Consider the following 27,083-nt stretch of genomic DNA (forward strand, 5'->3'; position numbering starts at 1 on the left):
GGATTGGGACTTTGGTTTGACAGCCACTTCCAGGTCTCACCAGAGATGTTCGACTGGGCTTAAGTCAGGGCCGGTCAAGGACACTCAGAGTCGTCCCTAAGCCCCTCCTGCGTTGTCTAGGCTGTGTGCTTAGGGTCATCGTCCGGTTGGAAGGGGAACCTTCGGTCCAGTCTGAGGTCCTGGGCGCTCTGAACCAGGTTTTCATTAAGGATATCTGGGTACTTTGCTCCATTCAGTTTTCCCTCAACCCTGATCACTCTCCTTGTCCCTGCCGCTGAAAAACACCCCCACGGCACGATGCCGCCCCCACCATGCTCCACCGTTGGGATGGTACTGGGCAGGTGATGAGTGGTGCCTGGTTTCCTCCAGACATGATGCTGAGAACTGAAGCCAAACGGTTCAATCCTGGTTTCATCAGACCAGAGAATCTTATTTCTCACAGTCTGAGCATCCTTCAGTGCTTTTTTTTGCAAACTCCGAGCAGCTCTCATGTGTCTTTCACTGGGGAGAGGCTTCAGTCAGGCCTCTCTGCCATAAAGCCCAGATTGGTGGAGTGCTGCAGTGATGGTTTTCCTTCTGTCTAGTTTCTCCCGTCTTCATCCAGGATCTCTGGAGCTCAGCCAGAGTGACCATCAGGTCCTTGGTCACCTCTCCTACCAAGGAACTTCGCCAGGCCACCCAGTCTAGGAAGAGTCCTGGTTGTTCCACCCTTCTTCCATTGAAGAATAATGGAGGCCACTTTGCTCTTGGGAACCTTCAAAGCAGCAGAAATTCTTGAGAAATCCTGTCTCTGAGCTCTGCGGGCAGGTCCTCAGACCTCATGGCTTGGTTTTTGCTCTGACATGCGTTGTCAGCTGTGAGACCTTATACAGACGGGTGTGTCCCTTTCCACATCATGTCCAGTCGACTGAATTTACCACAGGTGGACTCCAGTCAGGGTGCGGAAACATCTCAAAGACGATCAAGAGAAATGAGGGGACCTGAATGTCATAGCCAAGGGTCTGAATACTTATGTCAATTTGATGTTTAATTTTTTCTAAAATACTGTTTGCTCTCTGTGATTATGGGGTATTGAGTGTAGACTGACGACAGAAAAAATTAGTTTAAAGGGGTCTGAATACTCTGAATTCACCGTACAAGAGAGCTGAAAGAAAACAATGAGGCCAACATCACAGTTTGCCAGCATAACATTAGTATCTAAATGTCTCTGCAGGTTTCACGTGAAGTCGGTGACAGTAATTAATTAATAATCCGCGTGAAATAAAGGCATTAAATTCATGCAGTCACTTTGTCAGGCAGAGTAGGCATCGTATAAATAGACGGTTGTACTGGACTGGATTAGATCGCCAAGGTGTTCCTAACAAAGTGGCCACTGAGTGTGTATATCCTCACCTGATCCAGTTAAGAGCCCGATGCTGATTGGCTGATCTACCTTAACACGGCTAACGTGCCAGTCTGAGTGGCTGTTAATCGGATCTTGTTTGTAAACGCAGATTAATCAGACACTGGTGGAACAGCAGAGATAGAGGTGGCTTCTGAGTGGAGTCCAGGACTCTGCACCACCAGGCCAGATCAGGGTTGTCATCCAGGTCTTTGGGCTTCGCTCAGGTTTTCCGGTGTCATGAAACCGGCTCGCTTTCAACCAGCTCCATCACCACGGTAACCTGTGCTACTCCGGAGCAGGTTAACAGCACTACTACAAACACTGAGTCTTCGTTCCTACAGGATCCCGACGGGGACAAAAGAGTTTACAGTAAAGCGACAGATCAGTCAAACTGTTCAGAACAAAAAAAGAAAAAATACTCTCACTACACTACAGACCGTTCTCATAATGATTCAGTCACAGTTTCTAGCGTCTCTGCAGCTCCTTGTGACTTAGTCTCATTTCAGCACCAGCAGCCAGATTGTGCCCGGAGAGCCGGACTAAGCCAGACTAAGCCGGACCCGCTTCGCGGTCCAGGCCCCAGGTGTCAACAGTCTCACTTACCTGGAGGACTTTGAGAAAATGGACAAAAAGAAATGAAGCTGATGAAAAGCACCAGCATCTAGTTTGAACGCCTTCATTTGATGCATCCAACCCGCTACATACATGTTGCCACGTCAGGTTATGTGATGTCGTTCTATGTCCTGTCCTATCGTGTAGCGTCATTTTTTGTTATGTCGCATTTTATCGTGTTGTGTTAAACTATCGATTCACTACTGGTGCTGTGTTATTTCACGTCGTGTTACGTTGTGTTATGATTCGTCCTCCTTTTATCTTATGTTGGAAAACTACAACTGATATTTAGCGGAGTGAATTATGGTGATGTAGAGTCTGGAGTGCCCGTGGAGGGTTTCTATGGCCATTCTTCTCTCCGTGTCCTAACTCGTACCTCACGAGACGCGGCAGGTGTTTGAGTTGGCAGAACAACCCGACGGGAAGAAAACACGTCTGGCGGAGGAGAGAAACGTTTATCGCCAGCAGTCGGGAAAGCGTTGGCGATAACGAAGCCCGCCTGTCGTTGGGAACCGAGGACGCCGGGAAACACAAGAGGAAGAAAAGCAAGAAGAAGGAGAGGAACGATGTTTTCCTCCGGCTGAGAGAGAAACAGTGAAAATGAAGAAAGATGTGGAGTCTTTGTTGTCTAAATACATTTCCCCTGAAATCTGTGGCTCCGGTTTAGACGATTAACACATTTACTTTGCTGGGGAGGTTTTTATTCAAGTTTTCTGATTGCTATTTAATCCGAGGTCCACGTTCCGGTTGGTGGTCGCATGAAAGCCCCCCCAGACTCCGTCAGGTGTGGGTCTGCACCAGGCGGGACCGAGGGAGGGAGGCAGCCCGTTTCTCCGTCCAGACCTAGAGACAGTCACCGTAGCCTGAAGGTGATGTTGTAGAGTTTGAATAGTTTGTCTCGTCTCACCTTCCTGAAAAGTCCAGGTGGTTTTGACCAGAGGGTCATTTTAAAGCCTTTTTGTGTCTGGAAATATCAAAAGAAAACCTTCTTGGACACGTCTGCAGAAACGGTGTCTAAAGCTGTGTCTGACATCACTTCCGATCTACTGCACTTTATTTCAAGTGTCCGAGCGTGTAAATGTGTCCCCTACGTAGAGCCCTCAAAAACAATCCCACGATGCAACGGGCAGCGATTTATAGCTGTACAAGTTATCCTGAGCTACGGTGAGTGATGACGCAAAATGACGACGGTTGGTGTCTGAAATCTCAGTTCACCGCTCACTAGTGGGGAAACTGTAGAGTTGGGGAGGGGTGAACGGGTGAACGGTGAACGAGTGAACGAGAGAACGGGCGAACAGGTGAACGAGTGAACGAGCGAATGAGGGCGTGATTTGGGACGCAGCCTTAGTTTCAGGCCTGTTGGTGGCTGTTTCCATGACAGTGTTGACTGACAGGTCCACATAAACCTGGACATCTTATCTCTTTAACATTCAACATTTGGGAGGATTTGACCTTTCTTCTTCTTTTTCTTGTGTCAAGGCAGCACTCAGCTTTGCTGCTCATGTGTCCCAGAGGCCAGTCGTGGTATTGCAGTGAACCCCCCCCCGTCTGATTATAAAAGAGACATTTTCAAAACTGTGGACAGGACACCTCCACCTGCAAACGCGGTTGACTACTACTCTTCCTAAAACTTTTTTATGTGCGAGACGTCCCAGCGTAGCGTCTACAGACCAGAGGGGAAAATGCGGTCTCTTTGAGTCCACAGTCCAGTTCTTATGATACATCCATGGTCCGGATGCGGTGACGGGAAAATAACCAGACTGTGGAAACTCACAGCAACGGGTCCTGCAACCTCCGTGCTCTGTCCGTCACTCCGCGATTCGGATCACGACCAGGTGGCGGGAGTCCAGGCGGAGTCGCAGAGAGTGGGACCAGTCAAACATCAGCACAGACACGGTCAGTGTGTCCTGAAACTCCACACCTGCTGGAGAACACTAATGTAGGAGCTGCTACATCCGCAGAGACGTTAATAAAACTTGCCGTCAACATGCTGTCTAAACTGACTTCTTTAAAAAGGAATTCTAGCTTCAGCCCGGCTCTGAAGCTGCTGGTTCATCGGTTAGATTTGGTCTGTGGTGGGAAACCCTCGCCTCGTTTGTGCGCGCTGCCTGGTTGCACCATGTGAATAACAACACTGGGTCGATGGGAAATGTAGTCTCCATTTAGAGAAACACTGAAACTCACGGTGCCCGTGGAGTAAACGAGGAGTTCAGTGGTTCACAGGACGGAAACCAGGTAACATCTCTGATGCTGTGAGGACGTGGAGCAGCTTCAATCTGAAGCGAGTCAGAGTCTAAACGCCGACGCTCGTCCAGGTCCACGAAGGTCTCACGCGCTGACTGGGACGTTCACACATCCTGATGATCAACTCTGTGTGTGTGTCTCATGGTCGTTGTGTATTTCTTTCTTTCTTTGTTGTGTGTTGTCTTGTCCCGCTCGTGTACTTTTATTTGTGCGTGTGTGTGTGTGTGTGTTTTATGATCTTTATGTTTGCTCGTGCAAACGTCGATAAAACAGAAGCAGGAGGAGAAAAACCCAGAAACCTGCAGAGCTCAACGGGCAGTAAACCATAAATCTGGTTTAAACCTGGTTTAAACCGACTCTCTATCGTGGCCGGATCAACCAACAGGCCCACCAGACGCCGACCCCGGGGCCCGAGGGGTCAGGGGGCCGCTGGGCCAGAGCCTCTGAGTCGGTTTAAACCTGGTTTAAACCGACTCTCTATCGTGGCCGGATCAACCAACAGGCCCACCAGACGCCGACCCCGGGGCCCGAGGGGTCAGGGGGCCGCTGGGCCAGAGCCTCTGTATGAAGCGACTGTTCTTACAGGGAGTCTTGTCTGAAAGTCCCAGAGTCTAAAAGACACAAAATAACCACAAACAAAGTGAGAAAAAGACACAAAACCACCAGAGACGACGCAACCGCGTTTCAGTCTGGGGGGGTCGTTTACCAGTCGGGGCCCAGGGGCCCATCGTCTCTTAATCTTTTCATGCTGTCACGATTTTATTATTAGTATTATTATTTTAATTACGTAGTTCCTACTAAACCTTGGAGAATGAATAAGAGTTATCGTCTTCACATATGACACACACACACACACACACACACACACACACACACACACACACACACACACACAGTGACATCAGCTGCGGACGTGGCTGAAGTGGAAACACTCCCACCTGAGAGTTCAGCTGCGGGTCAACGCGCTGATAACAACGGTGTTGGTGGCAACTTTCACCAGCACGAGTGGAAACGGGCTGGGGGGGGGGGGCACGTTAGCCCGCGGCCGACGGTAGCACCAGTACCCATCATGCTTTGTGCTCCGCGAGTCGCGGAACCAGAGATGCTCACTGAGAAATGGAGAACAGGAGAAGATTTTCAGCGTCGGGGTTGCTCCCTCCTCGTAAACGCAAACCAGCGCGACGTGGTGTTGAATCCACCGAAGAAGGTTGACGACCACCGACTGGCCACTGCCTCCGCCGGCCGCAGTGGCAGAAACCGACCAGGGGCGTTTACTCGAGTACTGCACCTCAGTACACTTCTGAGGGGCTCGTACTTCACTTTGGCATTTCCATTCTCCGCCACTTGCTTCTACGCCACTACAGCCGCTCGATACCTTCAGTTTCTTTGCACATTCAGACGAAGAAAACAAAATGTATCAGCAAAGAAGCGTCGATGCGTCGTATCGGATAAATGCGAGACTGGCGGCCCCACCTCTACCGGCTGCACCTTTAAGGTGACGTAGCTCATTCTGCACGGACAGTGGTGTCCCTTCTCTGATGCTTCTACTAACAATCTTTTACTTGCGTTGAATGTTTTAACGCAGGGCCTGGAGTATTCGTACGCCCTGGTATTCTGATAAAGTAAAGCCCCCCCCCACCTCGGCCTGACAGCATAGCCCGGCGGAGCTGCCGGGTTGGACGCCGGCGTCCTGTCCGGTTTTCCAGCTGCCGGGTTGGACGCCGGCGTCCTGTCCGGTTTTCCAGCCGCCGTCTTCAGAGCTGCTGGCGAGGACAAACGGCCGCGGGGAAGTTTTCGAACTTCACGGCTTCTCTCAACGTTACGGTAACCGTTTGAATCGGACAATAGACCCGCTACTGCGCATGTCACAGTTTGACGCGCTGCCGCCTTCACGCGTGCGGGAAATTACAGCTCTCAATCTTTGCAGCTGAGATTCTGGGGCAGGTGGGAGTTCTGGTGACAGTTCTTGGTAAAAACCCACAAGAGCATATTTTTATTTGCTGATAAATCATCAAAAATGTATATTTTATCATACAGTAAAAAATGTGTTGTTTTTTTTGTTGTTTTCTTTTGCTTTATTTTTACTTTTTGTCTCGGTTACGATGCTTCAGTGTTGCCAGACCAACCCTGGAAAACAAAAATGCAGTTCTCATTTTCAGCAGTCTCAGAATAAACTTGAGAAACTATAGACGTTGCTTACATGAAATGATTGTAAAGGTTATTGTTGCCAGTGCAGGTGTTTTCAGGTATAGTTTTCCAAAGAGGTGATTTTTAAAAAAATATAACATTTAATAATTTTTAATATATATAATAATGAACTCCTTGTTTTCAGGCATTCTTTAAGGAAAAATACCAACCACCATCTGCTTCCAGCTTCACAAATGGGAGGATTTGTGATAAACAAATCTTCCCGTTTTCGGTTTTGAACCTTGGACATCTCCACTGTTTTCTGCCGTTTTATACGTCGGTGCAATAACTGATATTCTGAAACAAAAACGACACAAAAAAATGATAAATTCTAAGGCAAACTGCAGAACTTAATATTATTTCAGTTCCTTACAGAATGTACAGTGTATCCAGTCTGACAAGAGCCCAAAACGTGTATTTATTTTCGGACTCATCTTAATCCTGTTCCTTGTTACCTCTCTGGTCAAATAAAATGTTTATTTTATGTTTTAAAATTCTCTCAATTAAAAAAAGGAAAGAAAAGAAAAGAAGTGTTGTGGTGACGAGCCCGCCGAGGGTCCCTGAACGCAGCACAAATAAGCCCCCGCCCCTGTTGCCGGCGGCCGTAGCGGTGCGTTCACGGACTTTTTTCCGGACTGTTTGAAAGTTGTCAACAGAGGGAAGAAGAAGAAGGAGAAGAAGGAGAAGAAGAAGAAGAAGAAGAAGAAGAAGAAGAAGAAGAAGAAGAAGTAGAAGTAGAAGAAGTAGTGGAGCGGAGAGTGTGAGCGGCTTCACACCGACAGCAGAGCTCGGACGAGGAGGAATGGGCTGCAGCCACAGCAAGGTGGGAAACACCGACAGTGAGGTGAACTAGAAAACAGTAGAGTCTCGGTAGAAGTTCGCGGAGTTTCGGGGGTGCTGGGTGTGGGGGGGGGGGGTTCATTAGCAGGCGGCCGGCGGCGGCCGCTGCTGCCCGGCAGGGAAACGTGCGGGGAATGAGCCCCGGATAATGGAGCGTGTGCTCCAGACTCGGCCGCTTTATTACGTCTTCAGGTTGTATCGGAAACGATGTCGCAGGTGTCAAAAGATAAAAGACAGAAAAGGCGTTAAAATCCCGCAAAACGTTATTTTTTTTCTTCTCTTCTCTGAACATCTGGTTCTAATCTGGCATCGTGTTTGAGTCTCGGGCGGTTTTCCCACGATGCTGCTCCCGGAGACTCGCTCATGGTCATTTTCAGTCTCTAACCTCCAACTTCGAGGAGAGAAAAGTGCATTTTTGTCCGTTTCTAGCGGCTTCGTGGAACTTCATGCTGCTTTTATCGCGTCAAACCTGGCCGCTGTTGTCACATAACATTCCTACGTTAGGTTCCTGGTGTGTGTGTGTGTGTGTGTGTGTGTGTGTGTGTGGGGACTTTAAAGCGACCCTTCTGTATCACATGGTGTCCTGTAATGTTTCTGACCAGGGGACTTGGAGCTGAGATTTCCATGTCCACATCCCAGCGTCCCACCCAGGCAACGTCAGGCACTTCTGGTTTTCCTTTAATCTCCGAAGACCTCGACACTTCAGCCTCGTGCGTCTCTCAGCTGTTACTGTGAAGAGACGTGACCTCCCAGGAAATCGCTGTAGTCTCGCAGTGCTTTTCCTGTGTCTGGCAGTGGTTTCGCCGTTTCTCTCTCTCCCACAGAAGTTTGACAGCTGCCGTCTTCCTCCAGTTGTTGATAGAAAGCGACGGAGCCGCCGAGGCCCCCCGACTCAGGGACTCGGAGCTCGGTGCTTCTTTCTCTAACGAGGCCACGGACGTTGACTTGTAGAAATGGCATCAGCCAGACAACGGCCAGGTTTCGTTTGGGCGTTCTGCGCGTTTCCTCCTCCTGATGGGAAACGGGTGCTTTAATTTGGATTAGTTTGCTTCCCTGGCCGCGCCTCAGAAGGTGTTCGAGCCGGGCTGTGAGCACTGCCAAAGCCCTTTCTAGCTGCTTTTCGCCTGCAGCAGGCGTAGACAAGGCGCTCGAAGGCCAACTAAGGTCAAACTGGCTGATAGCAGCTTTAACTTCTTGTCATTCGAACTGGCGAAAGCGACGTTCAGCATCGTCTTCAGATATGGCCTTTGAGTAATATTGTGACATTGCCAGTTACTTTCCGGTTATGATTCACGTGCATCTATCAAGTCATCTTCAAGGAAAAATGGAAAAACGCCTAAAACTTGGCCTCTTTTTTCTTGCATCTTCGTAAACTGGATGTTTCTGGGTTGTGGGCTGTTGGTTGGAGCAAAACAAGACATATGATGAAATCATGTCAACAAAGTGAGTTTCAACAGAACTATTAATCATAATCCTTCTGCTGAAAAATGAAGAGATCAGAACATCCAAGGAAGCGGATCATTCATTGACCCTGCATTTAAAAACCTCCTCAGACCGCGTTGTTACACCACAGAACCAGAACAGAAGCAGACCAGTTTCAGAGGCTGTTGCATAACTTGAAATCCAGTAAATCTTTGATTAGCTCAGAATAGAAACAGGAGAGGCTCAGGGTCTGAGCTGCAGCAGCTGGAAGAGATCAATGAGGTTGGCACCAGATACATACTGATGGTTTTAATCCTGTTTTGTTTCAACACAACATGCCACATGTGATTCACCTGTATGTATTCACCTGCTGGAGCTTTTGTTTGTGACAAAGGGAAGGAACAAACTTAGTTTTACAAGATGCCAGAACAACAAAACCGTCAGAGACTGACTTGCAGCAATATTTCAGGATAAATGAGGATTGGACCAGAATTTGACCCAGTTTTTCAGAGAAAAAGCAGAACACAAAAACGAGAATGGTCCACCTGTAAGAGGTTTTGTTTAATTGAGTTTTTAATTTTTTGTTTGCTATTTTTTTTCAAGACAAGACACTTAAAACAAATAACCAATCTATCTTTATTATACCTTAAAGTTGCTTTTACAAATTAAAACTTTGTGTTTTACAACATGTTTTTACAAGAAAACTTTTAAACAAAATTAAAACATGTCTTAGATTCCTCCCTATTTTGCTTATTTTCTTTGATTCTGATGTTTTTTTTTTCCTTAAAAGCACTTTGAAAAATTTTCTTAAGAATAACACTCTTTAAATACCCTTACGTTTATTATTCAAACAATAACATCAGAAGTCTCTAATCTTGTGGCCTTAAGCTTCTCTCTCTATCACATGTACGACACTGAGTAGTTTGTGTGTGTTGATAGCAAAACTTTGCAATGTAGGATGATTAGATGTTGTTCCGCGCGATTTTTAATGTAAAAATTGAAACTTCTAAAAATTCTTAGTGAAAATCAACGTCTGAAGCGTAAGCGTTGTAAATACTGCTGCTATCTTTATTATGTCGGAAGCGTTAAGTTCCGCTTAATGTCTCAGTGTTTAGTAGTGTGTAAGCGCTGCCGTCTGCGGCTCTGTAATCGTAACTAGTGTTTCTGTGTAGCGTCTCGTACGCAAAAGTGTGAAGCTCAAAAAACGAGTCACCGTGAAAACGTTAAACGTCGTGTGAGCGTTAAAAAAATGTGTTGAGCTGAGAGTCTAGAAAGTTTTTAACGTGCGTAGTGTGTACGTTATAAAGCGTCGGTGTGTAAAATTAATAGGATGATTTTCTTTGCCTTTTTTAATCTGTCTTTTTGTTTTTTCAGGCAACAGGGACCTCCTGAGTAAAAAAATTACAATATTCAATATTAAACAACCATAACCCTTTATGCTGTTTACAAAATTTTTTTTTTCTAATTTGTTTGTTAAACACATATTTTCATCAGTCACTCTTGTAAAAGGGATATTTCTTTTTATAATACTGCACAATCAAAACAAACCAAAAACAAACTTCTTAGAGAACGATCATTTTTATGTCTAACGACCGTCTGAGTTGTTCCTGCAATGTTAACAAAACATGTTGTCTCGGATTATGTGTTTACTAACTTCATTTCTTTTAATGGTGATTCCTAAAGTGTCAGTATTAGCAGATGTCTAAAAGTTAAGCGAAATGAATTACTGCTGCTGTGGTTATTATTAATCTCATGTCTTTTTTAAAGCGTCTCATATCTTCGTCAATCGTTCATGTTCGTGTGCGCGCGGCGCATCATTATGTTCAGCGGTAAATCGTTCGTGGTATCGTTAAAGCGCTTCGTGTAAAAATAAAACTTAAAAGTGAGCGCGTCGTGCGTTAAAGCGTCTAGCGTTAAAGCGAGCAAGCGTCGTTAAAAAAGTAAGTCGTCGTGTGTGTGTTGCTTCTCTCGTCTGTGTAAAGCGTTGTGTGTGTCTGCGTTAAAAGCGTCTTCGTGTGTGAGGCGTTAAAAAGCGTCTGTGTGTAAAAGCGTCACCGTGCGTTAAAGCGTCTCGGTGTGTAGACGTTAAAGCGTCTCGGTGTGTAGACGTTAGCGTCTCGGTGTGTAAGCGTTAAAAGCGTCTTTAAGCGTCACCGGTGTGTAGGTTAAGCGTCTCGGGGTGTGTGAGTAAAAGCGTCGTCGCGTGTAAACGTTAGTGTCTCGGTGTGTAGACGTTAAAGCGTCTCGGTGTGTAGACGTTAAAGTGCAGCTCGGTGTTTCGGTCGATCGGGGAAAGCTGAGACTTTACTAAACGAAGCTGTAGCGGCTCAGTGAGGGTCGGAGCTGTGCGACAGTGGAGCGAAGAAGACGACCTTCATTCTTCTCTAACCTTCTGTTATCCATCGGTTTAAACGTGGATCTGTCTGAGCGCAGCAGAGCTGCTGGCAGGAACCTGATGATAAAATCCAGATGTTATCAGCTGGCTGTCTGTCTCACTCCCCACCAGATGTTGCTGGGATGCAGTTTTGTTGTTTGTGACTGAAACGTGTCTGAAGAAGAGGAGATTTACGGTGCTCACGTTGTTCAGGAATCCCGCTGTGGACAGAGCTCTCTACTAAAACCACCTGGAAACGCCGGTGTGGATGTAAATCATTTTCACACATTCACATTTTAAAAGCTAGACGGCTCAATGCAGACGTGATGTGTGTCACAGACACTGGTGCAGATGCAGCTGTTAGCTGTGAGGTAAATGGAACAAACTGCAATGACTAACTTCCTATTGCCTGAATCCGTCCCTTTCACATCATGTCACTTCCTCCGTGTCCCCCTTTCAACTCCCTGGTGTCCCCCCTGGGGAGGGGCCTGACAGTTTGAAAACCTGCGATGAAACATGAATGGAAACGAAGTGATGGAACTGAGTTGTTTTACTGATCAATGACACTGTTATAATCCATATTGGATGAGTAATCAGAGGTCAGGAGTCTGTCGCGGAGGTTTCGACATGGAGCTGATCTGGTCTCTCGCTCCGTTCGTGACATCATTGCAACCTTTTATATTTCGGGCAAAGTTCACGATCTGGCAGCTGCACAATAAAGTCCAGTTGCAAAACAGACGAATGCAGTTTCCAAACCGCAGCTCGCTGCAGCTCTGTGGGAGGAAGAGGAGGGGAAAGTCGGGTTTCTCATGCTTTTGAGCAATGGTCTTCAGCAGGGGGGTTGGGACCCTGTGGGAGGTCACGAGGTGAATTCCTGTTGTGTTCCTGTCCGTCACAGGTCCTCTCTGTTCCGACTCTGTTGGGATTTGATAACGTTGGAGGATCCAACTCAGCGTCTCATTAAGAAAAACAAAACACACCGTAACTGTTTTTGCGCCCACTCCTTTCAGATCCGGTTTGGGTTGAGACCTTCTTGTCTTTCAGTCCATCGTTGTGTCTTGTTGGACTCGCCCAGACAGGCTGACCAGCGTCACGATGGTCGATTCGGGGCGGCATGGAATGTTTTCTTTTTGCTGCGGTATTTGGATAAATTCCTAATTTAGCTTTCAAATAAAAAGTCACATGAAGTTCTCGTGCGTCAGGATCTCTTCAGACCTGATCAGAAAACGTCTCTTCTGAGTCACATGAGGCTGTTTTCTGAAGCAGTAAAGCGTCTTTGAATTGAGGGACTCAACAGTTCCAGCGGCCTCATTTATCAACAGTATGTTAAACCAGCGTACGCTCCACGCGTAGTCAGATTCATCAACTTCTTCTTGTGCTTGAGAAAGTGTGTGTGTGTGTGTGTGTGTGTGTGTGTGTGTGTATTCAGAATCAAATGCAAAAAAATCCCCATACTATTAACAACCATAGCGGCATATTTGATATGTTGTCCAATAAAGATACGCTAAACATTGTTATCGTGGTTGCCGCAAAGTTCGACACGGGATAATCCATTGTTTGTAGGGGAGTTGGGTTTCAAACTAGCAACTTCCTACAAGATCATAACCACTTCCTTTTATTTATTCAGGCAAATTTCTCTTAAATGTGAGATTTAGTTGTTTTGTTTTTTTAAAGATGTCCTGAGCTGATCCTGAGGGTTGGTATCAGGCCCGATCCGGGCACACGTTAATTGACGGTATCAGCTAAAGTGAAGCAAATCGAAATCGGATCCTGTCTTCACCGTTCTCTGCTGTGTTTCAGTCTGTTGGTGTCGCAGCTCTGCTTTGCTTAGCGACGCTGGGCTCTACGCTGCAGCGTTTCACGGCGTACGACGGTGACGATTTCAGCGTGTGGATGTGAACAATGCAGGGGGCAGCGCCGAGTGACTCTTGAGTTCAGACGTCAAGGTTGACAGAGCACACGGACTCTCTCAACTCCAGCGCTAACACGTCTGCTGTCGCTCTCCTCTCTTTCTTCTCCAAGCCGAGTGTAGAAAGGCCTTCAGGCAGCAGCTTCTCATGTTTAGCTGGCGAGCTGATGACAGTTGCTGTTCAGTGCAGTGGGGTAAGCAACTTTCCTGTGTGTACGAGTCCTTGTGCACACATTCAGAAGATGTTCTAGACATGCTTTAATAAAAGAGGCCATCTTTCTTTGGGTTCCTTGGCCACAGTTTCCAATAAGTTCATAGGATGTAGGTTTTTTTCATCACTGCACAAGTTCTCAGCTGCCATTTTATCACTTTTAGTTCCTGAAAGTGTGAACTTGCTCTAAGAACTTCGGTAGTTCTCCTTTTTTTTTTTTTAAGTTCCTGCTCAGGACGGACTCTTTAAGTGGAAAATGACGTGAATTTTAAAAAACAGTAATGTTGCAGTTTTAGCTGCAGCCTGAACAGAGCGACAGACGGTTTTACTGCAAACATTAAAGGTCACAAAGTTCAGACTGAGAAGCAGAAGCGGTACGAGCAGGAGCCCATTGAATTAATTGGGTTTTTTACCTAAAGTCTGGCCAACTCCTATTTTCAAAACATTGTCCTCAGACCTAGGTTTTCTGTGAGGTTTTCATCTTTTAAACGGACCGTCGGCTCAGTGCCTTGACACCACACCACAGCTCAGACATAAGACGGAGTCAGGAGCTCAGCTCTGAGACAGCCGGCGGAAAACTGTAACCTCTGAGAGTCCGTCAGACCAGCAGACCATCTGTTGGCTCAGAGCAACAACTGGACAAGCGTGAATCAGAGAAACTGGACATGAGAAATTACCTGCAGAATACGGACAAAATGTCTCTGTAGTTCAGAGTTTTAACCTCCAAGTCCTGATGGATGAATGGGAGACTCATTCCTGTAGTTTAGAGCTGTAGCAGCTGAGTATTTTCACTATTGTGTTTTTTTTTTTTTATTAATCATTGGAGTCCAGGGTGACGTCTTCAAATGTCTTGTCTTGTCCAAAGTCCAAAACCCAAAGAGATTTGTTTTAGTTTGAAATAAAACAGGAAAATCATCCAGTAAAATTACTTTTTTTTGTTAAATAAATGCAGATTCAAGGTTTCCTGCAGTGTTTCACAGCAGAGACAGGCCACCTCGCCGGATTTTAAAGACCAGCTCTTCTAACACTGTAAAGATTAAAATGCTTTCATGAAGTAAAGACTATAAACTTAAGAGAAAAAAGATCAGAGGGGCATTTCCTGAGGCAGACAGGTAGTAGCTAACCTGAAAACGAGGCGAGATGTGTCAGGATCCGTGTGGTTTCTTCAGGGGAAAACCCAGAGACTAATTTCCTGTCGATTTTGACTATTCTATTAATCATCTAATGATTTCAGCAGTACGTCAGGCTACTTGAATGTTGACCGGACTGAACTGAAGCATGACAGAGTCGTTTTAATTTTGCAGGACTTCATTACTCACAAATCCTCAAATGTGACATCGGTGAGCTCATTATTTCAATCAAAGTGCGAGGTCAGGTCAATCTTGTTGCAGTATTTGCTCACTGCTACAAGTTAAACTGGTGAAAACTGTAGGGACCCGTGTGCGGCGGCACACGACGTCTTGATAACTGTTGGCAGCAGACAAGCTTTAAAAACTTCAGCGTGGCAGGAGCTGTGGCCGTTACTCAGCGCAGACTTTATTCCACAAGAGGATGTTTGGGTTCAAGCTTCATCAAAGGTGCTCTTTGTTTTAGGCTGGTGGTGTTTCCCCCCCGTGAGTCTGTGCTTGTGTGTCCGTGTGTGTCATCACGGCAAAATGTGGTCCTGGACACACCTGCTGTAGTGGGAACTAACACAGAGGTGGGTTTGAGTTCCCTTCACACTCTCACGATGGCGTAAACCGAGCGAAAGGTACAGTCAGAAACTTTACAGGCGCGTAGTTCGGATCAAAATGAAGGCCGAGTTGGAAGAGGGGTGCGGTCCGACCCGTGAGTACTGAGTACGAAGTTCAACATGTTGACGGGCGTCGTGGCGGGTTTGATCCCATCGCAAGATGCTCTCTAGTTTAATAGCTGTTCGAAAACACGATGCGTGAATTATAAATAAAATCCAAAAGAACGTAGTTCCCATCATGACTCGGTGCTGTTTCTAAGACTCAGTAATGACTCAGGACATGATTGAGCTCCGCATGTCGGCTGTATAAGTACAGATGAGGAACCGACTTTTTGGAGAGGAAGTGTTGGTTTGGCAGAGACTCGGGATGATCAGTTAATGGTCCAAACGCCATGTTTTCAACAACAGAGAGCCGAGCGTTGAATTCCATGAGTTTCTTCCTCATTAGCTTCGCGTGGTTGTTGTCTCTGAAGAGCTTCCTCATCGCCCGTGGCTTTGAAATGTTTGTCTCATGTCTGGAACTGTTTTATTACGTTTGTGGTATTGCAGCTGATTTTCTGCCCCTGAAACGCTCATGTGGCAGCTGCTGTAAACAGGAGTGGTTGCTGCTGTTGTCATTAAATCTCTTTGTGGCACAAAGTGTGTCACAGATATACAGTATCAGTGTCCATGTTTAGAGCTCCTACAAGTTTATTTTAACACCTCAAAATGTCCCGCTCACTACATCACAGACTTCTTAAAGAACAAACCAATGGGATCTTTAAAAAGTTTATGTAAAAAAATTAATATATCGTCCGATATATCGTCTTAGGGCTGCAACTAACGATTCTTTTCATCTTCCATTTAGTTTCTTGATTAATCAGTGATTTGTTTGGCGTATAAAATGTGTAAAAATGTGAGAAAATAAATTGTGAGAAACTCCAAAGGGACGTCTTCCAATGTCTTGATGTCAAAACCGCAAAATATTCGGTTTACTGTGATGATAAAACGGAGAAAAGCAGCAAATCCTCACATTTAAGGAGCTGGAACCAGCAATTCTTTTTGGCAATTTTGCTTGAAAAAGTAAATGAACAATAATTCAATGATCCAAATAGTTTTCTGGCAATCAACTAATCGACTAATCGTTTCAGGTCTCTATCTTTTTTTTAAAGCTCTCAAATGTCTGTGACAGTCGGGCTGTGGTAAAAAGCCCTGGAAACGTATGAATTATTGTAATTATGGATTAATTAGCGACGCTGTTACTAAAGGTGAAGAAATGAACTTACGATCAAAGTTCGTGGAGTTCTTAAAGTAGGAATCTGTTCCCTGTTGTTAGGGTTAAAGGTTATATTGTTTTGCATGATATGTCATATACAGATTTCCCTGTAATCGCTGACTCGCTCCTCTGGCTCTGACCTATTGTCTTTTTCTGAGAGCATCTTTTAGCTCCTTAATTGTGCTTCAACAGACTTAAAATCAGCTTGTAATTCTTCAAAGGAAGCGGGAATACAGCGAATCTGAAACCTCAGTGGCCGCTCGTATTTATAACGCCATCACAGCGTGTTTCTCTTGGCCATGTCAGTAGCTTTTCCCTCGTGAACATGGACGACGAGTTGTTTTTCCCACAGAGAGCGGTTGATGCCACGACTCTGAAATGTCTCCCGGTGTTTAACTAAACCACTCTTTGTGATGAATTTCCGCTCCTCGATGAGACACAGGTGTTGTTAAAGTGGTGAGTTAATCTGTTGGTTTTCTGCGGTTGTTTTTTTTTTTTTGTGTTAAAGACGGAGCAGACTGGTTGAATTCTCTGTGGCGAGACATTTGACATGTCAGAGGGAAATAAAGAGAGTTGGAGCTGCCGTTCGTCTCCGTGTGTGAGTTTAACCTCGTTCAGGAGATTCTTCACAGGACGTTAAATCTCACCTCAGCTCCAACATTTTGTCATGCAGCTGAGAATCCAGCTCGAGAGGAGTTTCCCCTGGAAAGAAAGAATCGACAGAGATGTGTTTGTCCTCCCTCAGAAATTGAACTGTTCTTAGAATTGAATTAGAATTAAAAAAAAAAAAGGGGGGCGAGTTTTGAGGTTAAGCTGAGAAACGTCCTCATAGGTTTAGAGAAACTGTTTGTGAGCCCTGGTTCCTGCTACAGCATTTGAAGCATTTGAAAGCTGCAGCATGTTGCATGCCACTTTACTTTGTTCTTTGGTGGTTTTTCAGAGGAGGAAAACAGTCATTACTGCCGCGCAGGAACCTGTTTGTTGCTAACGTGGTCGTACAGCATCTGACGTGCAGGACGACAGACTTTGGAAGCAGCTGCAGTAGTGATTTTTCTGCCAGATTTAATTCCTAAAATTAAACTTTGACCACCAAATGCTCTGACCTCGATTCTTCTCTAGCTCCGTCCGATCTGAACACAAGGACACTTCCTCAGGATCTCGCTAACGGTTATCTCCATCGTGAATCAACCTCCAGAAATTCGCTCAGAAATCTGAGAGAAAGAGGCAGCAGAACTTGGCTGAGAATCCTGCTTTTAAGTTCCCTTCAGTATCCCAGGGATCCAGTGACAGTTGTCTGCACATCCACGGCTACACTGAGAACAGGAGCTGATGCAGCAACTTTGAATGGGGACAGTTTGACTCAATGTAAACATATATAGGCTAAAAACATGCACATGACACTGTGAAGACTGTAAAACCAAAGAGATTTGTCTATCAGAGGTTCTGATTCACCGTTTTCTGTCCTTTCATTATCTCTGGTTCTGTTGCTCTACATTTGCACCAGTCTCTGCAAATGTTTGCACATTGTCGTCTCTTATTCTTGTCAGTGGAAGAATGTAGGGCCGAGGGGGTCAGAGGATGTTTTCTGTTCTCGGGGGAAAGACTCACAGGTCAGAGGTCAGTTCAGCGTAAACCGTGTGAACGTGCTGGTTGACCAACAGAAACGCTGAGGCACTGTCATCACATCTACTGTTGTGTCATCATCCTGTGTGGTACTTTATCACCGTGGCAGACGGCAGACTGCAGCATGATCTCACAACCTTCTGGTTTTTTTTAGGGCTGAGTGTGGTGCACGTTGATTGGACAGAAGGCCGAACGGCAGCTTTCTCTGGCCGGAAGCTTCGAGCCTGTTTCGCCTCTGACCATCTCTTCTGTTGCGCTTCGTCTTTCGCTCAAACCCTGGTTTGTAAGTTCTGGTGTAAAGCCCCGTTAATCACTGACTAATTCCCCATCCGGGCCGACACACTGACGGGGGTCTAACCAGCACCGGTGGTCTGTACGACTGGGTCACCACTCATCAGCCGACCCTCGGTCACGACCCCGCCCGGCTTTGTGGAACTGACACTTCTGGCCAAACTTAATTCAGCGATACCAACGTTTAAAATTCTTTTAACTAACTTCTGAAAGGAGAGAGACAAACAAACACAAATAGAAATCATGTTTAGACAGAAACGATTAGACAGAAGCTCAAGCGGCGGCTGTTTTGACAATCGATCCATCGTTTTATGTAGAAATTCTCTCTTGATCCAACTTCCTATGTGACAGTAAACTGAATACCTTTGGGTTTTTGGGCTGTTCAGACAAAACAAGACACTTTAAGACGTCACGTTGGACTTAAGGAAAGTGAGATTGTGAGAAATTTTAATTTTTCACTTATTTTACATTTAGGTTCTAGAAACCAAACAGTTCATTGATTAATTGTGAAAATAACTGGCAGGTTAATCGATAGTGAAACTAATCTCACACACTGCCGACGGGAGTCTCTGTCAGAGCTGGACTGATCGTAGACTGTGTACAGTGTCTCTGTGGATCAGTATCTGTCCAACAAATCCGAGGGATCCATGGAAACATTGTCTATTGTTTACTCTGTGTTTATATTAAAATTACTGTTGGTCAATACATCATCATCGTATCTTTTGAGTCGTCTAAGTTTCAGCGCTACTTGAATGGAAGCGTCCATTCAGTTCTCCAATGTCTCACTGTGTTGAACGTGAGCTTTTTACTTTATACTAAACAGTATTTGTTCTTAGTTGTTATGAAAAAAAATCTATGGTAATAAATAGAATATGAACTTAGCTCTTGTGGTTTTCTTCAAGTTTTATTCGATCATCGCTCAACCAGAAAACCTGTTGCTCTTCAGCTCCTCCCACCGAGGTTTAAATCGGCCAATGAGATGGTTTATATTCACCTGTGAAACACCTGCAGAAACTCGATCTCCGCTCTGAGAACTTTGTTCACGGCGAAATGTACGGTTTGGTGCAGTCGGGTTTTTCCTGAAGGTGAAGTGCTGTGCAAACAGAGGCCAGGACTCTCTGCTGTGATTTATTGCCTTTTTAAAAACGAGGCCCCCTGCGACGCCTGAAGGAACATATGCTTCTCCTCACCTCCTCCTCCTCATCCTCCGCCCCCTCACCTCCTCCCTGTCCTCCCCAGAACTGAGCTGGTAAACACACGACGACACGCTGCTGAGCTCCAGTCCACGTCTCCTCTTTAACCCGGAGACGTGTTTAAACCGGGGAGATTTATTGTTTTAGCTCAGAGTTTAAATAAAGTCAGTGTCCAGTTTGCAGAGCAGAGTTTAGAAGTGTTTATACAGTGGAAGGGTGTGTGTGTGTGTGTTGGTGTGTGTGTGTGTGTGTCTAAAGCAGTGTTTTAGGGTGTGATTGTTTGGCCTCACTGCTTGAGCAATGAGTGGTTGTGAGGCAATACAGTAAGCATTTCTGTGTGTGTGTGTGTGTGTGTGTGTGCATGTTTGGATACACGCCTTAGCTAGTGCATGTGTGGTAATTCAGTAGGTTTGAGTCTGTGTGTGTTTGCGTGTGTTAATACCAACCAGGTAACCGCAGGGCTGGATAAAAATGTAAATTGCCAATTAATCGCGGATTTTATTTGAACGATCCGCTATCGATTCTTAAAATCCAGATACAGATCTTTGCCTTTGTGTCTTTTCTCAGTAAACACGTACGTCGCTTTTCTTTTTTTTGGTGTGGGTGTATATAGAAACATCAGCACAGAAAAAAAACAGTCTCCTTTACAGAGTTCGTCCACCAGCAACATGTTTATCGTTGCACTGTAAAATGTCCTTCTTTTAAAAAAAACAAATCTAAGCCAGTTTATGTTTAAAAAAACAAATCTGCTGATCTTTGTCAGATTTTTCTTCAACTCCCAGTATCAGTCTTTTTTTCTCACAGGTCAGCACTAGATTGTGACTGATTGGTCTTTTCGTCCTAACTTGGAAAAAATTAAGCGGGTTTCTCTGTTTTCCCGACATCGCAGCCTGTTGCCTGAGTGAAATGCCATGGAGCAAACGTAGGACGCCCACTGAGCTGAGCCGGGAGAGAAACCACTTCTCGCTTGTTGCCGAGTCAACAACATCGAGCTGATGACAAGCTCGATTGCGAACAAACATGACTGTTGCCAACACTTTATACCTGAGGCTCATCTGAGAATCGGTGTCGTTAAAACAGTCTCCTCCCTCTTTGCGTTTGATGTCGTTTTCCCTGAAGCTCAATATTGTATTTCATAAAGGACTAATAATTTAGCAAACGTCAGCAGAGGTGCTTTTTACTTCAGATGTGGCAGCGCACCTTCACCTTCACCATCAGGCCAAAATGTCCCTTAGACCGACACCACAGATTTTAAAACCTGGATTTCCATGGATATAGCTGCGGTCAACTGTAAGACCACTTTGTGCACGAGAAACCAATCGATCGATCAAAACCTAGCTAACATGATTCCTTTAAATTTACCAAAGAGAATTCAGAGGATGAACTCTTTCTATTTTGGACAGTCCTGTGAGCTCCTTACTGATTTTTTTTCTCTTTTTTTCGATCACAGTAAACTGAATATATTTGTGATTTTGAGTGTTGGTGGGACCAAACAAGACGTCTTAGAGACGCCACCTTTTGACATGTTTGCTGTTTTCGGACATTTTATTGATTTTAAAACAAGCAGTGAGATGATCAGTGTGCGGATATGAGGAGGAGGAGCGTCCACTGGATCGGCAGCATAAACAAACAGTTGTTCTGTTGTCCTGAGTCAGAGTTGGAGCAGCAGCTGAAGTTATGTAAGGCAGAAAGAAAAGAGGGAAAGTTACAGCGTCAGTCATGTGGAGACTAATGAGAGGGAAGCTGGCAGGTCAGAGTCGGACCTCCATCTGCAGATTTCATAACAAACTCGCTGCTCCAGTTTAACAGCAGACCTGAACCAGGACTCAGCTGCCGAGGGGCCTCAGCGGGTCGAGCAACACCGCCGCATATGCAGGTTCACTTCCTCCCGAAAACGCCTGTTTTATGTTCCTCACAGACGGGATGTTATCGGGATTATTACGAGGGAGAGTCTCACTTCAGTCCGGAAGTGTGAGCTCAGAAAACAAATATTATTTGTCCTTAACCCTGATATGATTTCTAATAACAGAACCAACCTAACATGGTATGAAACAGTTGACTTGAAGGCAGGACATGGACCAGAGGCAGTTGAATTTTTTGGTGCGAACAAAATGTTTGAGAATTATGACGTCGGTGTAACGGACACGAAAGAAATGTAAAAACACGTTTTCTCAGTATTATTTTGATTTTCATCTCCAGAGGGATCCTCCGGAGCAAACTGACCATCTTTGCTGTAGACTTTAACTGTTGCGTTAGCATTCTTGGAGACCGTAAGGCTGATGTAGCTAATGTCCTCCACTGAAATAATTTGCGTCGCGTTCTAACTAATTAAGCGAAACGCTAATTGGATTTTTGCACGATGTGAAACACCAGATGGAAGAATATTTGCGGGTAATGATGATTTTTTTTTTTAGCGCGGTGGATTAGATCCTCGCCATTGCTCAGGTAACTGTAGAGAAACAAGAATAGTCTAGTTTTTGCTCGTTTTCAAAATATCGTTTCACCATTACAGGAGAGTTTTTTAAAATTTTTTTTATTGGCTCTTGAGTGATTACTGGACGTTTGAGGCAGATATCAATATCAAAATTTGAAAGTTTAAATAAATCCAATAAAGTTATAGTGGTCAGTTTTCTTTGTGTGTGTAAGTACATAACATACGTAATGTGTTTATGTGTGAGTTGTGACTAAGCGGGACATTTGGTGGTGTAAAGATATACTGGTGGACAAACTGTTTGTAAATGACCTCAAACACATCGTTGTCACTGATCAGCCAACACACACACACACACCAATACAGATGAACCTGTGCTAAGATAATATCAACAGTTTTATCAGTCTGTCATGCTCTAATGTCCATGACTTAAATAGACAAGGTACTACAAGGTACAGTTACACTTTGCCTTAACCCTACAAATTTCTAAGGAAAACCCGAATTTTAGAAGATGACGACAAGCGCTCTGTTTTGTCCCTTTTGTTACTGGCTCTTCCAGTAAGGTGGAGGAGGTCAAACAGTTTGTCCTCCCCCAGTTTGGAAAAACCCTGTCACTCCTCCTCATATCAGTCTGTTCTGAAACTTTCCCTTCCTTCTTCTCTTTCTCTTCCTGTCGTCATCAGAAGAAAAGCAAAGGCAAGAAGGGAGATAAGACGCAGAAAGACAAGAGCCGGCGAGATGAAGGAGGTGAGTGTTTTTATATATATATCTATATCTGTGATTCTGTGTTTGATGGAGCATGAGAGAGAGAGATTGTGGGTTTCCTTCTGACTGTTCTCAGCCACCTTAGTTTCTCACTTCCTGTTTTCTTGTCTTGCTTTCTGAACCAAATATTTCACTCTGGGCCAAAACATCGGATCCATGCAGCTGCAAAAAAGCCTGAAATGTGAATGTTGACCTGCTGCAAATAGTTTGTACTTTCTCTTTTTTACACAGGTGACCAAACTATTTAAGCAGTTTGACAACTTCATCGTCGTTTTTCTTTATGTTATGTAAAGCAGCAATGGCCCCCGACGTGGAGATGGGACCCAGATCTGAAGCATCACAAGATGATTAACAACATAGAAAATGAGGAGAAAAATATACATTTTAGTGTGAAATGGTGGAGAGTCTTATATCTTCAGACCTTTCCAAAGCAATCTGAGAAGTTAGCATCATTCTTTAAACTGCAGAGATATTAAAACACAGGTCTGCTTGCAGACATTAGTTTGCCGTAACCCTTTAAACCTCACTGATGCTATTAGCACCAAAAATCACACCCGGTCTTCCCCCTCAGAGCGTAATAATGTCACAGACTTACTGCTGAAATCAGCGCGCTTTGCTTTTTCCGGTGGTGACGTTCTCTCTGGTGTCCACAAACATCCAGAGATGAAAAACGATGCTCAGTAGACTCAGGTCTTCAAATCATACTGATCAGTTTTCTTCAGTATCAGCAGTAACCCAGGTGATTGTTGTCTGTCTCAGCGGTCACAGTGAAAACCGGACCTGCTACCAGCTGATGCACAACATCACTTTTCATGCTGCGGATTCACCCAAATGTAAATGAATAGAGAATAAAAGTGGTTTAGCCCGCAGCTAACTGAGTCTGACTCAACCCAAAGAAGGGCTGTCAACAAATGTTTCAGTATTTCAGTAAATAATATGCAGTACTGCAGTAAGTAGCCCAACTCATTCTGAACATTACAAAACACACAGTATGCGCTATATAATATATGGCCTAGCTAAGACATGCAGTAGCTCTGCCCGTTAGCCTGTAAACAAGTGAAAACAGCCCAAGGTTAAAAACAAAGTCCAGAAATATTTGGAACAGCTGACAGGGAAAATATGATAAAATGATTAAATGAAAAGAGTTACAGTAATTGTTAGCTGCAGCTCTAAAGTCAGATGTTCACGGGCTGCGGGAGTTTCCCAGAACAAAACTTGAAAATCACCGAACAAGGACCTCACCCAGCAACGACAAAACATAACCATAACATCATAAGAGCTCGGTTAGCAGAAAGAAATGAGAGGTAAAGACAGGTAGAAGATAAGGATAAGAATGTTCCCCTGAGTTCAGACTTCGTGTATCAGAGGTTTTTTACACAGCAGATGAACCATCTGCTGTGAGGGCTTGAGTCATGTCTGACTGGCACTCACTGTACCCTAATTTCCTCCTGTTTATGAGCAGACTGTACGGGACAGAAACCACTAATTTACAACAGGATGCTACAAACACTGTCGTCATCTTTCTGTGAATCGCTGTGGCTGTTGGAGCACTGGAAAATTATCAGCCAGTCTGTCAACCTTACCAACCAAAAGCAACTTAAATAAATAAATAACAGGTGTTTCTATTATTTTTCTTCATTTATACCATTGAGGGAAGGCTAAATAACAGAAAGACCTGTGTATAACGCAATACAGTGCAACAGCATCACAGACTGCAGCCTCCAATGTCAGTTTCAACTTAAACTGAACATTAGAACCTTCGTGAAGGAGGATTTATTACAGGACTTTTGCATGTAGGTAGGTGTACCTAATAAACCGATCACTGATTGTATAGTGTGTATCATGTTGTTCTAGCTGTTCTTTGAAGCTCTGTAATGTTTCCGGAGTGAAATATTCAAACCACAGACAGAAATATCCAACATGTCTGCTGCTCTGTTTTAGACGCATTTTCCCAAAGTTCAGTCCGATATATTTGGTATCTTTGGAAAAATTTCAAACTCCGCTACAATTTCTAGAATTTAAAATAAAGTTCTGTTGGTTTGAACAGAGTTTGGCCGCACAAATTTGTGAGTGTCCCACCAGTTCAGAGGGAATGAAGAGGTTAAGTTATATTACCTTTTAAGTTTGGAGTTCCTCAGGGAACATTCTTAGGTGTGAGGAACAGTTGTCTTCTGGCTTTGCAGGGTCGGACAACAAACACATTTGCATTTCATGTGTATATCCCGTGTGGAACACCATGTCACGTATGAACTGTAAAACATCACATCAGTCATCACCTTCCCATGCGCCGTGTTGTAAGCTCCTGCCCTTAAACATTTTTAGCAAAATGAATGGCTAAATAAACCCCGCAGAGCCTCATGCTTTGCCTCGTGTTATTAGTATTTACTACCCATGAACGACTCTGAATGATTCCAAAGTAGGGCTGAAGAATTAATAGAAGTATTATAGAAAATGGCGGTCTGGCCAAGTGCAATATCCAAATCATTCCGAGCTCCTTTTTTAGTTTTTATTTTTTCGATAAAGGTGAAACGTGTCACAACATACGATTGTAAATGAAGCATTGTGGTGCTACAGAGATGCCCGGGTCTACGGTCACATTCTCCAGACATAAGGGAACAAGCTTGTTTGGTAACAACTCCAGCAAACATCACATCATCAGCATGTTTGTATTTTCTCGTTCAGCCCTATCCAACAGGTCTGATCTGTGTCAACAACTTTCAAATAGCAACTGAATAAAACTAAATTTGGTCTTTTTTTTTTAATTTTTTTAAATCAGTGAATCTTCAAACAGGCTCTAACCTGCCTCCATGTGACTATGAACTGGGATTATTAGAAAAATACCGAACCAACAGGAGCCTCCTATGAAGAAGTTACTAACTGTGTAACATAACGTATGCACATTTTCAGTTTAGTAGAATAGTTTCATAACGTGCTCAGTAATATCCTTCAAGCTAACGTTGTGGTCTGTTCACTGTGAATAATGAGATGTTTTTAAGATTGAAGCCTACAAAACTGAAGACGTCATTGAAGCTGAATCTGAAGTGTGTGTGTGTGTGTGTGTGTGTGTGTGTGTGTGTGTGTGTGTGTGTGTGAGAGATCGTGTGTCCACATGTCGATGATGTCACTGACAGGTTTAAATTCAGTTAGTCGGAAAACTTCCTGAACATTGATCTGCAGATTCAGATCTGTGTGTGTGTGTGTGTGTGTGTGTGTGTCTGCCTTTCAAATTTCCATGACGATGACATCATATCTTTGTGCAGTTCTTCATTAACCCTTCGACACCAGAAGAAACAGACATGAAACAAACAGGAGTTTACACTGAGTGTCAATCGTGATAAAACGTAGTCGTGCTTCGTGCTGTGAGTAATTCATTATCGATTAATTGCCGTGAATATATTTCTAATCGATTAAATTATAAACAGACAATGCAGAAGATGAGGACGTGTGGTGTAACGGTCAGAAAATGGACTGCAGTTTGCTGTAGTACCCGGTTGTGCCACTAGGTGGTGCCTCTTGCTGTTAATGAGATGGAGTTACGCGTGTTTGCCGACAGATGATAAAACAAACGCACCTCTTCACCATCCCAGGAAGCAACGGGTGTCGCCGTGGCGTTGTGCGCTCACCGTGGCCTGACTTAATGAGAGAATAACGTAAAGTAAAAATAAATGTTGAGATTCCACTTTCAAAATAGTTATTAGCTCACTGAAAGACAATAAGGATATAGAATTATTTATTATTTATTTTTACTATATTGTACAGATTTTTAAAAAGAATTCACGCCGCTTTGTAACACAGTAAAAGTCACCTGCTACCTGTATTTGTTGATTTAACAGAAACCCTTCTGGTTTATCTTCGGTGCGTTTTCATACCGTACGCCTCCGCTGATCCGTCTGTTTGCAGGTAAACGGACATCAGGTGAGCAGGACGTCTGCCTGGAGAAGCAGCTGGAGCGGTTCGAGTGGCAGCTGAGGATTTTAAAGGAGGTGCTCTCGGCCAATGGGAACCCAGAGAGGGCGGAGCTTCTGAAAGACCACGCCGACGAGGACGTGTGCGCCCTCGTCCTGAGCATCCTCGATAAGGTGAGGACGCGATTTGATGAAACGTCGATCTTTACAGCTGCAAACAGTAACAGGTTACAGCTAAGATAGTTTTATTTATACTGACGTAAACCTGAACCGGGGCTGCCAACACACGACAGACACAAACTGTGGCACCGTGACATCGTTTCCCAGGGCAACGCCGTGTAGGACTGCAACTAATGATTATTTTCATGATCGCTTAATAATATTCTCAGTTATTTGTTGGTTCTATGTCATGTCCAAAGTTAGAGAAAAATAACAAGTCCAAGGCGACGGCTTCTGATGACTTCTTTTGTCTGACCGACTCACTCTCATGTATGACAAAGAAAGGCATCGAATTCTCCGATCCCAGAGATTATTGGGCAAATAGTTGCAGATTAATTTTCATCAGTCGATTAGTTGCCTGATTGTGACCAAGTCATGGAGTAAAGTCATCTTTGGACTTCCAGTGGGGGCCGCTGCATTTGAACAGCTGGGGTGCCAACGCAGAGATTTGTTAAAAAAAAAAAAAAAACCACAGGCTGAACTTTT

General features: G+C 44.5%; 1 protein-coding gene across 1 annotated transcript in view; it reads left to right on the forward strand.

Annotated features, from left to right (window-relative positions):
- The first annotated feature begins 7,027 nt into the window (after positions 1–7,027).
- The window catches only part of ccdc69 (coiled-coil domain containing 69), a 30,140-nt gene continuing 10,084 nt past the window's right edge, over positions 7,028–27,083 (forward strand). Inside the window, exons 1-3 of the mRNA XM_040119672.1 lie at positions 7,028–7,250; positions 22,392–22,455; positions 26,374–26,552. Coding sequence (XP_039975606.1) covers positions 7,230–7,250; positions 22,392–22,455; positions 26,374–26,552 — 264 coding nt within the window. The 5' untranslated portion in view covers positions 7,028–7,229. The remainder of the gene's footprint in view (positions 7,251–22,391; positions 22,456–26,373; positions 26,553–27,083) is intronic.

This window comes from Xiphias gladius, chromosome 23 (genome assembly GCF_016859285.1).
Source record: "Xiphias gladius isolate SHS-SW01 ecotype Sanya breed wild chromosome 23, ASM1685928v1, whole genome shotgun sequence".
NCBI lineage: Eukaryota > Metazoa > Chordata > Actinopteri > Istiophoriformes > Xiphiidae > Xiphias > Xiphias gladius.